The following is a 14,949-nucleotide window of genomic DNA, read 5'->3' as shown; positions in this document are numbered from 1 at the left end:
TTCTCAATCCCATTGAGCACGTCTGGGACCTGTTGGATCGGAGGGTGAGGGCTAGGGCCATTCCCCCCAGAAATGTCTGGGAACTTGCAGGTGCCTTGGTGGAAGAGTGGGGTAACATCTCACAGGAAGAACTGGCAAATCTGGTGCAGTCCATGAGGATGAGATGCACTGCAGTACTTAATGCAGCGGGTGGCCACACCAGATACTGACTGTTACTTTTTGTGGAACTTGTTCAGTTTATGTCTCAGTTGTTGAATCTTATGTTCATTTAAATATTTACACATGTTAAGTTTGTTGAAAATAATCGCAGTTTACGTTTCTTTTTTTGCTGAGTTTATTTACTACGACTAAAACATTTACTACGATCCATGCTTGTGGTGTGCCATGAAGAATCCAAGCGGTAGCCTATACATTGGATTTGAAAGTAAAACCATGTAGGCTACAGAATAGGGGCGTAGTTTCTACTTCACCGTGTGCTCTAATAACATGTTTGTTTGCTTATTTCCAGCGTCAGTTTGATGAAAATGATGATGTAAATATTGTGGTTGTGTGATTTCCCCATGATGATTATGAGATAATGCTGAGGTAAGTCTAGAATGGCCACAGCTAGCTCTATGGATTCTCCTGTGCGTGGTGGTCGTACCTTTGTCTCCTCTCATTGTATGGTGATGTGTTGCATCTGAGTATGACCTACATAAGCATCACTCGTTGTAACCTGGCTTGAAAAGGTGTTTTCAAAAATGGCTGCCTGGTTTTGATTAGACAATGACACAAATCTTTGCAGTATGGTAGTCTGCCTGGCTTTTGTGCTTTGTTCCTGTGATGGCCTCTAAGCTGTGTTGTCTGGTATGATGACTGCCTCGTGAGATGTTTACTCTGAGATAATTATGTGGATTAGTAGCTGAGATTGCAAAGCAAACCTTCATTTGATGTCATCACTGCTGCTCTTTGTATTGAACAGCACTGCTTGAAATTCACCTCTTAACCGTATTCCCCTTGTGTGTTTCAGAATGGAGAATACATTGAGTTCTCAGTCTGTCCAAAAGAATCCTGAAGACCAAGATCCTCACCTCTTACCTCTCCATTTTACTCTCTTATGTTGGACATTTGCACAAGCTTGCAGATTAACAGTTTTTATTTAGATTCATCCAAACCATTTACAATTGATATATTTGCGATAATCTCATATACAGTTGGTAAACTGTAGTTGTAAAAGCACTAGTAGCACAACATTGGATATCAAGTAATATGGATGCACTGTGCCTAGAACAAGCAGCACTATATCTGTTTGCTTTGTATGTACCACAGTATATGATGCATGTGGAGCAATTCACTCTGTTTGCATTAAGAGTATTATCAGTGATCATTGGAAGCACAGGGAAGAATGCTGTACCTTATACTAGGCACTTGATGGGTAGAATGCTGTTGATGTGCTTTATGAAATGCTTAGTATAGAGTGATATTTATTCTAAATGGAAATAGTCTCACTTAGACTGCATGAACAATACATATTTTTTCCACCTTCTGAAAGCACAGATAACTGCAGTTTCCTGTTTGAAAAACAGGACAATCCATCCCTCTATTCTGCTTACTTGTTTCCTTACTCTAACAGCCTGGGCAGAGAGACCAATGTCATATAGCTGGACATTACTTCAGCTGTTATCCAATAACTGTTACTCAGTGCTATGCTCCTCTACTCTCTATGTTCTTGGTCAATTAACTATTTGATTCAATCAAAATGCCAATAATATTATCATTAGTATGTGTCAATCCATGTCATGGTTTTGTCATACATGTGTAACTTAACAGCAACTTTCATAAAAAAACAATTGACAAGAAACAACCCAGTCATCAACATTAGAGGATTTGCAACCTGTATTACCTCCCAGTGGAGGAGTACAGGGGGTATGAATGGGTGTGTGGGGCGGTGTCCATAGACAAAACAAACGCATTAAAATGTCCAAAATCTTCTCAGCCACATGTCAATAATACCACACCACATCAATACAGTTCAAAACAACAAACTCGCAAGAAACCTCCCTTTAACTAAAATGTCAACCCAAATACGTCTGGCAGGGCAATAATAGTCCAGCGACACTGAACATCAAATGAGAGCGCATTGTGGGGGGGAAGAGTCTGCTGCAGTGTAAAGCACTGGAACGATAGAGAGAAGCGAGAGAGTAGATTTTTTTTAACCACGCACGCTGAAAATAAACAATATTTATGCAGCATTGCACACACAATCAAACTGGCGCGCCAACCGAGAGCTCTCCCCAGAGACTATCTTTATATCCTCCTTCCTGACTGCCGATGCACTCTTAAAGTGGCAGCGCACGGTGAAGGCTCCGTGCAGGATTTCTCCACAATGCATCTGAAGCACACAGGTTTTTGGACAACAAGATGTTGTTCCTTGTTCGTTTCCTCTGTCACAAGTTAATCAGCTCAGGATCGTCAGCTGCCTTCACTAATTCAGAGAGAATAATTTGAAACTCTACATGCTGTTGCCAAGTTAAATTAAATGCATTGGTCCATTTACTATAGTCAAAAGTTTGGACACACCTACTCATTCGAAGGGTTTTTCTTTCCTATTTTCTACATTGTAGAATAATAGTGAAGACATGAAACTATGAAATAACACATATGTAGTAACCATAAAAATTGATAAACAAATAAAAATATATATTTTATATTTGAGATTCTTCAAAGTAACTAGGCAAGTCAGTTAAGAACAAATTTGTATATACAATGACTGCCTACCAGGGAACCGTGGGTTAACTGCCTTGTTCAGAGGCAGAAAACAGATTTTTACCTTGTCAGCTTGGGGATTTGATCCGGTAACCTTTCAGTTACTGGCCCAATGCGCTAACCACTAGGCTACCTGCTTCCTCACCTGATGATAGCTTTGCACACTCTTGGCATGCTCTCAACCAGCTTCACCTGGAATTATTTTTCAACAGTCTTGAAGGTGTTCTCACATATGCTGAGCACTTGTTGGCTGCAGTCATCCCAAACCAACTCAATTGGGTTGAGGTCAGGGGATTGTGGAGGCCAGATCATCTGATGCAACACTCCATCACTGTCCTTCTTGGACAAAAAGCCCTTACACAGCCTGGAGGTGTGTTGGGTCATTGTCCTGTTGAAAAACAAATTATAGTCCCAACTAAGCGCAAACCAGATGGGATGGTGTTATGCTGTTGAATGCTGTGGTAGCCATGCTAGTCAAGTGTGCCTTGAATTCTAAATAAATCACAGACAGTATCACCAACAAAGCACACCCACACCATCACACCTCTTCCATGCATCAGGGTGGGAACCACACATTCGGAGATCATCTGTTGACCTACTCTGCGTCTCACAAAGACATGGTGGTTGGAACCAAAAATCTCAAATTTGGATTCATCAAACCAAAGGATAGATTGCCACCGGTCTAATGTCCATTGCTCGTGTTTCTTAGTCCAAGCAAGTCTCTTCTTATTATTGGTGTCCTTTAGTAGTGGTTTCTTTGCAGCAATTCAACCATGAAGGCCTGATTCACGCAGTCTCCTCTGAACAGTTGATGTTGAGATTTGTCTGTTACTTGAACTCTGAAGCATTTATTTGGGCTGCAATTTCTGAGTCTGGTAACTCTAATGAACTTATCAAAATGAAATCAAATACAACAGTGAAATGCTTACTTACAAGCCCTTAACCAACAATGCAGTTAAGAAAAATAAGTGTTAAGTAAAAAATTAACAAATGATTCAAGAGCAGCAGTAAAATAACAGTAGCAAGGATATACAGTGGGGAGAACAAGTATTTGATACACTGCCGATTTTGCAGGTTTTCCTACTTACAAAGCATGTAGAGGTCTGTAATTTTTATCATAGGTACACTTCAACTGTGAGAGACGGAATCTAAAACAAAAATCCAGAAAATCACATTGTATGATTTTTACATAATTAATTTGCATTTTATTGCATGACATAAGTATTTGATCACCTACCAACCAGTAAGAATTCCGGCTCTCACAGACCTGTTAGTTTTTCTTTAAGAAGCCCTCCTGTTCTCCACTCATTACCTGTATTAACTGCACCTGTTTGAACTCGTTACCTGTATAAAAGACACCTGTCCACACACAATCAAACAGATTCCAACCTCTCCACAATGGCCAAGACCAGAGAGCTGTGTAAGGACATCAGGGATAAAATTGTAGACCTGCACAAGGCTGGGATGGGCTACAGGACAATAGGCAAGCAGCTTGGTGAGAAGGAAACAACTGTTGGCGCAATTATTAGAAAATGGAAGAAGTTCAAGATGACGGTCAATCACCCTCGGTCTGGGGCTCCATGCAAGATTTCACCTCGTGGGGCATCAATGATCATGAGGAAGGTGAGGGATCAGCCCAGAACTACACGGCAGGACCTGGTCAATGACCTGAAGAGAGCTGGGACCACAGTCTCAAAGAAAACCATTAGTAACACACTACGCCGTCATGGATTAAAATCCTGCAGCGCACGCAAGGTCCCCCTGCTTAAGCCAGTGCATGTCCAGGCCTGTCTGAAGTTTGCCAATGACCATCTGGATGATCCAGAGGAGGAATGGGAGAAGGTCATGTGGTCTGATGAGACAAAAATAAAGCTTTTTGGTCTAACTCCACTCGCCGTGTTTGGAGGAAGAAGAAGTATGAGTACAACCCCAAGAACACCATCCCAACCGTGAAGCATGGAGGTGGAAACATCATTCTTTGGGGATGCTTTTCTGCAAAGGGGACAGGACGACTGCACCGTATTGAGGGGAGGATGGATGGGGCCATGTATCGCGAGATCTTGGCCAACAACCTCCTTCCCTCAGTAAGAGCATTGAAGATGGGTCGTGGCTGGGTCTTCCAGCATGACAACGACACGAAGCACACAGCCATGGCAACTAAGGAGTGGCTCCGTAAGAAGCATCTCAAGGTCCTGGAGTGGCCTAGCCAGTCTCCAGACCTGAACCCAATAGAAAATCTTTGGATGGAGCTGAAAGTCCGTATTGCCCAGCGACAGCCCCGAAACCTGAAGGATCTGGAGAAGATCTGTAGGGAGGAGTGGGCCAAAATCCCTGCTGCAGTGTGTGCAAACCTAGTCAAGAACTACAGGAAACGTATGATCTCTGTAATTGCAAACAAAGGTTTCTGTACCAAATATTAAGTTCTGCTTTTCTGATGTATCAAATACTTATGTCATGCAATAAAATGCAAATTAATTACTTAAAAATCATACAATGTGATTTTCTGGATTTTTGTTTTAGATTCCGTCTCTCATAGTTGAAGTGTACCTATGATAAAAATTACAGACCTCTACATGCTTTGTAAGTAGGAAAACCTGCCAAATCGGCAGTGTATCAAATACTTGTTCTCCCCACTGTATATACATTTTATTTTACCTTTATTTAACTAGGCAAGTCAGTGAAGAACAAATTCTTATTTACAACGGCGGCCTAACGGGGAGGAGATTTTTACCTTGTCAGAACGGGGATTAAATCCAGCAACCTTTTGGTTACTGGCCCAATGCTCTAACCACTAGGCTACCTGCCACCCAAAATATATACGGGTTACTGGTACAGAGTCAATGTGCGGCGGCACAGGTTAATCGAGGTAATTGAGGTAATATGTACATGTAGGTAGAGTTAAAGTGACAAGCAGCATAAGGGGGGGCTATCCAGACAAATGTCTACCCAGACAAATGTTTACCCAGACAATGCATATAGTCTGGGTAGCCATTTGATTAGCTGTTCAGGAGTCTTATGGCTTGGAGGTAGAAGCTGTTAAGAAGCCTCTTGGACCTAGACTTGGTGCTCCGGTACCATTTGCCGTGCGGTAGCAGAAAGAACAGTTGACGAATAGGGGGTCTGGAGTCTTTGACAATTTTTAGGGCCTTCCTCTGACACTGCCTGGTATAGAGGTCCTGGATGGCAGGAAGTTTGGCCCCAGTGATGTACTGGGCCGTACGCACTACCCTCTGTAGTGCCTTGCAGTCGGCGGCCGAGCAGTTGCCATTCCAGGCAAGGATGCAACCAGTCAGGATGCTCTCGATGGTGGTGCAGCTGCAGAACATTTTGAGGATCTGAGGACCCATGCCAAAACTTTTCAGTCTCCTGAGGGGGAACAGGTTTTATCGTGCATTCTTCACGACTGTCTTGGTGTGTTTGGACCATGACAGTTTGTTGGTGATGTGGACACCAAGGAACTTGAAGCACTCAACCTGCTCCACTACAGCCCCGTCGATGAGAATGGGGGTGTGCTCGGTCCTCCTTTTCCTGTACTCCACAACCATCTCCTTTGTCTTGATTACGTTGAGGGAGAGGTTGTTCTTGTGGCACCACCCGGCCAGGTCTCTGACTTCTTCCCTATAGGCTGTCTCATCGTTGTCGGTGATCAGGCCTATTACTGTTGTGTCGTTGGCAAACTTAATGATGGTGTTGGAGTCGTGCCTGGCCATGCCGTCATGAGTGAACAGGGAATACAGGAGGGGACTGAGCATGCACCCCTGAGGGGACTCCGTGTTGAGGATCAGCGTGGCAGATGTGTTGTTACCTACCCTTACCACCTGGGGTCGGCCTGTCAGGAAGTTCTGGATCCATTTGCAGAGGGATGTGTTTAATCCTAGGGTCCTTTGCATAGTAATGAGCTTTGAGGTTATTATGGTGTTGAATGCTGAGCTGTAGTCAATGAATAGCATTCTCACACAGGTGTTCCTTTTGTCCAGGTGGGAAAGGGCAGTGTGGAGTGCAATAGAGATTGCATCATCTGTGGATCTGTGGATCTGTTGTGGGTCTAGGGTTTCTGGGATAATGGTGTTGATGTGAGCAATGACCAGCCTTTCAAAGCACTTCATGGCTACAAACGGGAGTCCTACGGGTCGGTAGACATTTAGGCAGGTTACCTTTAGTGTTCTTGGCCACAGGGACTATGCTGGTCTGCTTGAAACAAGTCAGTGAAGACATTTGCCAGTTGGTCAGCGCATGCCCGGAGTACACGTCCTGGTAATCCGTCTGGCCCTGCGGCCTTGTGAATGTTGACCTGTTTAAAGGTCTTACTCACATCGGCTAGGGAGAGCGTGATCACACAGTCGTCTGGAACAGCTGATGTTCTTATGCATGCTTCGGTGTTGCTTGCCTCGAAGCAAGCATGGAAGTAGCGGCAGGTAGCCTAGTGGTTAGAGCTTTGGGCTAGTAACTGAAATGTCGCAAGATCGAATCCCCAAGCTGACAAGGTAAAAAAATCTGTCGTTCTGCCCCTGAACAAGGCAGTTAACCCACTGTTCCTAGGCCGTCATTGAAAATAAGAATTTGTTCTTAACTGACTTGCCTAGTTAAATAATGGTGAGAATTTTTTTGTTGTTGTAATTTAGGTTGTCTGGTAGGCTCGTGTCACTGGGCAGCTTGTGGCTGTGCAGCTGCCCAGCTGTCACTGGGCAGCTTCCCTTTGTAGTCTGTAATAGTTTGCAAGCCCTGCAACATCCGACGAGCGTCGGAGCTGGTGTAGTACGATTTAGTCCTGTGTTGACGCTTGCCTGTTTGATGGTTCGTCAGAGGTCATAGCGGGATATCTTATAAGCTTCTGGGTTAGAGTTCTGCTCCTCTGCAGCAGAGGTAACTCTGTGGCGGTCGTCATGAGCTATTTCATCATAACGCTTTTTGGGTTTTGAGACTGCACTTTCAAAGTTCTTGAAATTTTCCGGATTGACTGACCTTCATGTCCTAAAGTAATGGACTGTCATTTATCTTTGCTTATTTGAGCTGTTGACAGAATATGGACTTGGTCTGTTACCAAAATGGGCTAACTGCTGTATACCACCCCTACCTTGTCACAACAACTGATTGGCTCAAACACTTTAAGAAGGAAAGAAATTCCACAAATTAAATTAAAACAAGGCACACCTGATCATTTAAATGCATTCCAGGTGACTACCTCATGAAGCTGGTTGAGTGAATGCCAGGAGTGTGCAAAGGTCTCATCAAGGCAAAGGGTGGCTACTTTGAAGAATCTCAATTACTTTGATTTGTTTAACCTTTTTTTGGTTACTAAATGATTCCATATGTGTTATTTTATAGTTTTATTCTACAATGTAGAAAATAGAAAAAAAAGAAAGAAAAACTTTTGAATGAGTAGGCGACTGGTACTAATATATATATTAGTTCCAGTCAAAAGTTTGGACACACCTACTCATTCAAGGGTTTTTCTTTATTTTTACTATTTTCTACTGTAACATAGATGTTGGGAGTCGAGAAGCAGGTGGTAATATAATATAACAAGAAACGCTACAACGTAGGAGTAGCGTCTAGACATGAACAACAGAAACAATACTGCCTGGGAAAGAACCAAAGGAAGTGCCAGATAAAGGAGAGGTAATGGAGTCCATGTGTGCCATATGTTGAAGTGCGTAATGATGAATACCAGGTGCGCATAATGATGGTTACCAGGACCGGTGGTTAGTAAACCAGCAAGAGCGGGAGTAGACGTGACAGTAACCCCCTGACGTATGGCTCCAGCCACAGGACGACGCTGGCCAGAGGGATGGCCCCGAGGAGCGGGCCGGTCGGAAAAGATGGAAATCACAGATGATGTTGTGATCCAGAATGTCCTCCACCGGAATCCAACACCGCACCTCTGGGCCGTACCCCTCCTAGTCCAGCAGGTCCCGGAGCCGGCCCCACAACGTCGGGAGTCCAGTAGGGATCTGAAGGCATAGGTGGGAGCTCCCTCGATATCCGGGGGGGTGGAGGGGTGTTGTCGGGGACAGCATCAGCCAGGGGACCAGGAACCACCGGCCTGAGAAGGGAGACATGAAAAGACGGTGAGATGCGGTAGTCACTGGGAAGCTGTAACCTATACGTCACCTCATTGACCCTCCGGAGAACCTTGAACGGCCCCACAAACCAGGGGCTCAGCTTCTTGCAGGGCAGGCGGAGTGAGAGTTTCCTCGAGAGCCAGGGGGGGTTGGTTTAACGTCCTGCGCCAAGGTAGGCCACCAATACTTCTCGGGGGAAGGAGCTCCCATCTGGTGCAAAAAGTAGAGGGAGCACTGTACTAAGAAGCCACAGCATTTAGACGGGGTGCCGTCATATTTATCCGGGAGGGACAAACGAGCGTTGCTGACCTGGGCAGGTTGCTGAATGGGCTGGTGTGCTGTCTCGCAGGGTCGACTGGTGGTAGAGAATTTGCCGCTAGTTGAATGCAACGCTTCTTTGGTATGTTCGAGATGCTGAACACTGCAAATAACTTTTTCCATAGCCGTCCCCAGTTGTGCCAGCTGGTCGTGGTGTTGACGAAGTAGGTATCCCTGCTTGTCGACTGTCTGGGAGATTTTCTGATTTCCTGCTGCTTCCATTTCGTGAGGCAGTATTCTGTAACGTAGAAGCTGGGAGTTGAGAAGCAGGTGGTAAGTTTAATATAACAAGAACTGCTACAATGTAGCATAAACAATACTGTCTGGGGAAAGAACCTAAGGGAGTGCCAGATAAAGGGGAGGTAATGAGTGAGGTAATGGAGTCCAAGTGTGCCTAATGACGAAGCGCAGATGCGCGTAATGATGAATGCGAGGTGCGCACAATGATTGTTCCCAGGACCGGTGGTTAGTAAACGCCGGAGGGGAGGAGCGGGAGTAAACATGATGTCTACATTGTAGAATATCAGTAAAGACATCAAAACTGTGAAATAACACATATGGAATCATGTAGTAACCAAAAAAGCATTAAACAAATCGAAATATATTTTAGATTTTAGATTCTTCAAAGTAACCACCCCTTGCCTTGATGACAGCTTTTCACACTCTTGTCATCCTCTCAACCAGCTTCATGAAGTAGTCACCTGGAATGCATTTCAATTAACAGGTGTGCCTTCTTAAAAGTTCATTTGTGGAAATTCTTTCCTTCTTAATGCATTTGAGCCAATGCATTAATGCATTTGAGCCAATGGACTGCAAAGGCAGTCCATCATTACTTTGAGACATGAAGGTCAGTCAATGCGGGAAATGTCAAGAACTTTGAAAGTTTCTTCAAGTGCAGTCGCAAAAACCATAAAGTGCTATGATGAAACTGGCTCTCATGAGGACCCCCACAGGATAGGAAGACCCAGAGTTACCTCTGCTACAGAGGATACGTTCATTAGAGTTACCAGCCTCAGAAATAAATGCTTCACAGAGTTCATGTAGCAGACACATCTCAACATTAACTGTTCAGAGGAGACTGCGTGAATCAGGCCTTCATGGTCAAATTGCTGCAAGGAAACCACTACTAAAGGACACCAATAATAAGAAGAGACTTTCTTGGGCCAAGAAACACGAGCAATGGACATTAGACTGGTGGAATTCTGTCGTTCGGTCTGATGAGTCCAAATCTGAGATTTTTGGTTCCAACCGCCATGAGACGCAGAGTAGGTCAACAGATGATCTCCGCATATGTGGTTCCCACCATGAAGCATGGAGGAGGAGGTGTGATGGTGCTTTGCTGGTGCCATTGTTTGTTATTTATTTAGAATTCAAGGCACACTTAACCTTTCACGAGCCTCTACCCCGGGTCCGGGATCACCCCCCACCCCCCCCACACACTGATTAGCATAGCTAGCATAGCTTCACAAGTAGATAGTAGCATCTAAATATCATTAAATCACAAGTCCAAGACACCAGATGAAAGATACAGATCTTGTGAATAAACCCATCATTTCTGTTTTTTAAAATGTTTTACAGGGAAGACACAATATGTAAATCTATTAGCTAACCACGTTAGCAAAAGACACCACTTTTTTTACTCCACCAGTTTTTTACTCCATCAGTAGCTATCACAAATTCGGCCAAATAAAGATATAAATAGCCACTAACCAATAAAAAACCTCATCAGATGACAGTCTGATAACATATTTATGGTATAGGATAGGTTTTGTTAGAAAAAAGTGCATATTTCAGGTAGAAATCACAGTTTACAATTGCACCGACCATCACAACTCGACTAGAATTACTAAAGAGAGCAACGTGTATGACCAATTTACTCATCATAAAACATTTCATAAAAATAGACAAAGCATAGCAATGGAAAGACCCAGATCTTGTGATTTCAGACAATATTTCAGATTTTCTAAGCGTTTTACAGCGAAAACACAATAAATCGATAAGTTAGCATACCACATGTGCAAACGTTACCAGAGCATCGATTCAAGCCAAAGAGAGCTATAACGTAATCATCGCCAAAATATATAAATTTTTTCACTAACCTTCTCAGAATTCTTCCGATGACACTCCTGTAACATCATTTTACAACATACATATAGAGTTTGTTCGAAAATGTGCATATTTAGCCATACAAAACCGTGGTTATACAATGAAAATACTAGCAAATCAAGCCTCAAAATGTCGGACGTCATCTTTCAGAGTGATCTAGTTTAATCGAAAGCTAATCATATACTTGACTAAAAAATACAGGGTTGACAGGAATCGAAAGACAAATTAGTTCTTAATGCAACCGCTGATTTACATTTCTAAAATTATCCTTACTGTGCAATACAGGGTTCGCCAAGTGAAGCGATAACAAACAAAATGGCGGATTATGCGTTTAAAATATTTCGACAGAACAACGATTTATCATATTAAATATTTCTTACTATGAGGTGATTTTCCATCAGATTCTTGGGCAATGTATCCTTTCTTGGGTCTAATCTTCTTTTGGTCGATAGATGTCCTCTGTCCTTCAAAATGTCCACTAACATCGACCGAGACCCCGAAACGTGCCCAAAGCTTCAAAGTGCACGACAAAGAAATTCCTCAAAATCGCACTAAACGGATATAAATTGCTATAAAACGGTTCAAATTAACTACATTATGATGTTTTTAACAACTATAACGAGTAAAAACATGACCGGAGAAATATCACTGGCTAAACAACCATTTGGAAGGAGGCAAGTCCGATGTCCATCTTGCGTAAGACGCGCGAAGGGAAAGGACGGTACTTCCACGTTTTGTTGTTTTATAGTGGCTCTGATTGTGCAATCGACTCCATTCAAAGCGTGATGACGTACTGACACCCAGAGGAAGACGTAGGCAGTGTCGGTTTCTCCATAGCATTTACAGGCACCTTAAAACCGACCCCAGATCAGGGGTCAAAATTTCTGAAATCTGACTCCCTGTCAGGAAAAGTGCTGTAGAAGTAGTTCTGTACCACTCAGAGACAAAATTCCAACGGCTATAGAAACTAGAAAGTGTTTTCTATCCAATAATAACAATAATATGCATATTGTACGATCAAGAATTGAGCACGAGGCAGTTTAATTTGGAGACCAAAAAATGCTAATGCGGAACAGCACCCCCTATAGTTGCAAGATTAACCAGCATGGCTACCACAGCATTCTGCAGTGATACACCATCCTATCTGGTTTGCGCTTAGTGGGACTATCATTTGTTTTTCAACAGAACAATGACCAAAAACACACCTCCAGGCTGTGTAAAGGGCTATTTGACAAAGAAGGAGAGTGATGGAGTGTTGCACAATCACCCGACCTCAACCCAATTGAGATGGCTTTGGTTGAGTTGGACAGGAAAAAGCAGCCAAGTGCTCAGCATATGTGGAAACTCCTTGAAGACTGTTGGAAAAGCATTCCTCATGAAGCTGGTTGAGAGAATGTCAAGAGTGTGCAAAGATGTCATCAAGGCAAAGGGTGGCTACTTTGAAGAATCTCAAATATAACATATATTTGGATTTGTTAAACACTGTTGTGGTTACTACATGATTCTATATGTGTTATTTCATAGTTTTTGTAACGGCTTTCTTCCTCTTCGTCTGAGGAGGAGTAGGAAATATCGGACCAATGTGCAGCGTGGTACGTATCCATAATATCTTTAAATAGAATGAATACAAAATACAAAAAGAACAAGAGACTCAAAATGAAAACCGAAACAGTCCCGAATGGTGAATGGTGAAAACACTGAAACGGAAACAACCACCCACAACACACAATGGAAAACAGGCTACCTAAATATGGCTCCCAATCAGAGACAACGATAAACAGCTGCCTCTGATTGGGAACCACACCAGGCCAAACACATAGAAAACAAACAACATAGAAAAAATAACATAGACTGCCCACCCCAACTCATGCCCTGACCAACCTAACACAAAGACATACAAAAGAAACTAAGGTCAGAACGTGACAAAAATAGTAAAAATAAACAAAAACCCTTGAATGAGTAGGCGTGTCAAAACTTTTGACTGGTACTGTACTTCAATAAAATACTTTTGTAGCCAGCATTGAAATCTGTACTGTGACGTCAGGCTCTCACACAATGCATTCTCAGATGAAGTCTCAAACATCTTTCAATAATTACCTATCTGATGCTTTTCATATGAATTGGAATATTTGTATTCTGTTATTGGAGGTCATTTTCATTGCCTAGCTGAAATCCTTGCATTCTCCCAAGGAGATCAATGTGAATAGTAAGGGGTTGGCGCTGCACAGCACTCATGTAAACTACACACATAGCCATAGGCTGATAAGACCCTTTCCCCTGTTGGAACAGAATAGGGGAGTAGTGTGTGTGACAACAATTTCAGATGTTTGTATAATCTATGAATATGGATAAAGAATCATAATTCAAGACTACTGTTCTATTGCTTCTCAAAAAGTTAAGCAACACAAGACACCCAAAAGTATGCTGCCTAGTGTTTGCCTATATTATGTTGCCATCCATGTAGTATTTAATCTAGCTGTATTAGTCCATTAGACTATGTACTATAATAGGCTACATTTATATATACCCATCAGATAAATATTTAGCAAGGACCATCAGTCTTTGTTTGGTACAGAGTTGATACTTAAAACTTCTTTCAGCTAGTGGGCAGAATTTTTATGTTTGGAAAAATAACGTTCCCAAGGTAAACGGACTATTTCTCAGGTCCAGATGCTAGAATATGCATATAATTGACAGATTAGGATAGAAAATACTCTAAAGTTTCCAAAACTGTCAAAATATTGTCTGTGAGTATAACAGAACTGATTTTGCAGGCGAAAACCTGAGGAAAGTGCCTTTTATTTGGAAAAATCCCTGTTCCGTTGCCTTCCCCTCCTCCATTTAAAGGGGTATCAACCAGATGCCCTTTCCAATGGCTTCCTCAGGCTGTGACCAGGCTTTAAACAGTTTCAAGCTTTTATTTTGAAAAATTAGCGACATTTTTCAAAACGTGTCAGGTGTCCTTTGATTAGTTCCTGTGCGCGAGAGATGTAGCTCGACATTTTCTTTCTCTGTAGTATTGAATAGGTTACCGTCCGGTTGAAATATTATCGATTATGTATGTTAAAAACAACCTGAGGATTGATTATAAAAAATGTTTGACATGTTTCTACGAACATTATGGATACTTTTTGGAATTTTCGTCTGCCTTTCAGGACCGGAACGAGCCTGTGGTTTTCTGAACATAATGAGCAAACCAAATGGCGTTTTGGTTATAAAACTAATCTTTATCGAACAAAAAGAACATTTATTGTGTAACTGGGAGTCTCCTGAGTGCAAACATCCGAAGATTATCAAAAGGTAAGCGATTCATTTTATTGCTTTTCTGACCAAGCTAATTTGGGGCTAGATGTTCTTACTGTTTTGTCTAGTGATTGATAAACTCACAAACGCTTAGATTGATTTCGCTGTAAAGCATATTTTCAAAATCTGACACGATAGGTGGATTAACAACAAGCTAAGCTGTGTTTTGGTATATTTCACTTGTGATTTCATGATTATAAATATTTTTTGTATTATTTTTGAATTTGGCGCTCTGCAATTCAGCGGTTGTTTACGAAAATGATCCCGCTAAAGGGATCCGTGCGGCAAGAAGTTGTAATGGCTGTCGTCGGTGGAAGAAGGTGAGGACGAAAGCGCAGCGTGGTTAGTGTTCATTTTATTTAATAATAATCCAAAACTGAACCCTTCAAATTACAAAACAACAAAGTGAAAACCG

The 14,949-nt window shown here is 42.4% G+C and overlaps 1 protein-coding gene across 1 annotated transcript in view; it reads left to right on the top strand.

Moving 5' to 3' along the window:
- Nucleotides 1-1,840, top strand: part of LOC139553549 (60 kDa lysophospholipase-like) — a 103,617-nt gene extending 101,777 nt beyond the window's left edge. The window contains exon 17 of the mRNA XM_071365999.1: nt 1,010-1,840. Within this exon, the coding sequence (XP_071222100.1) occupies nt 1,010-1,054 (45 nt within the window). The 3' untranslated portion in view covers nt 1,055-1,840. The remainder of the gene's footprint in view (nt 1-1,009) is intronic.
- Nucleotides 1,841-14,949: the final 13,109 nt, after the last annotated feature.

The sequence above is a fragment of the Salvelinus alpinus genome, chromosome 25 (assembly GCF_045679555.1).
Source record: "Salvelinus alpinus chromosome 25, SLU_Salpinus.1, whole genome shotgun sequence".
NCBI lineage: Eukaryota > Metazoa > Chordata > Actinopteri > Salmoniformes > Salmonidae > Salvelinus > Salvelinus alpinus.
The sequence above is the reverse complement of the archived record's forward strand: the minus strand, read 5'-3'. Positions and strand labels throughout refer to the sequence as shown.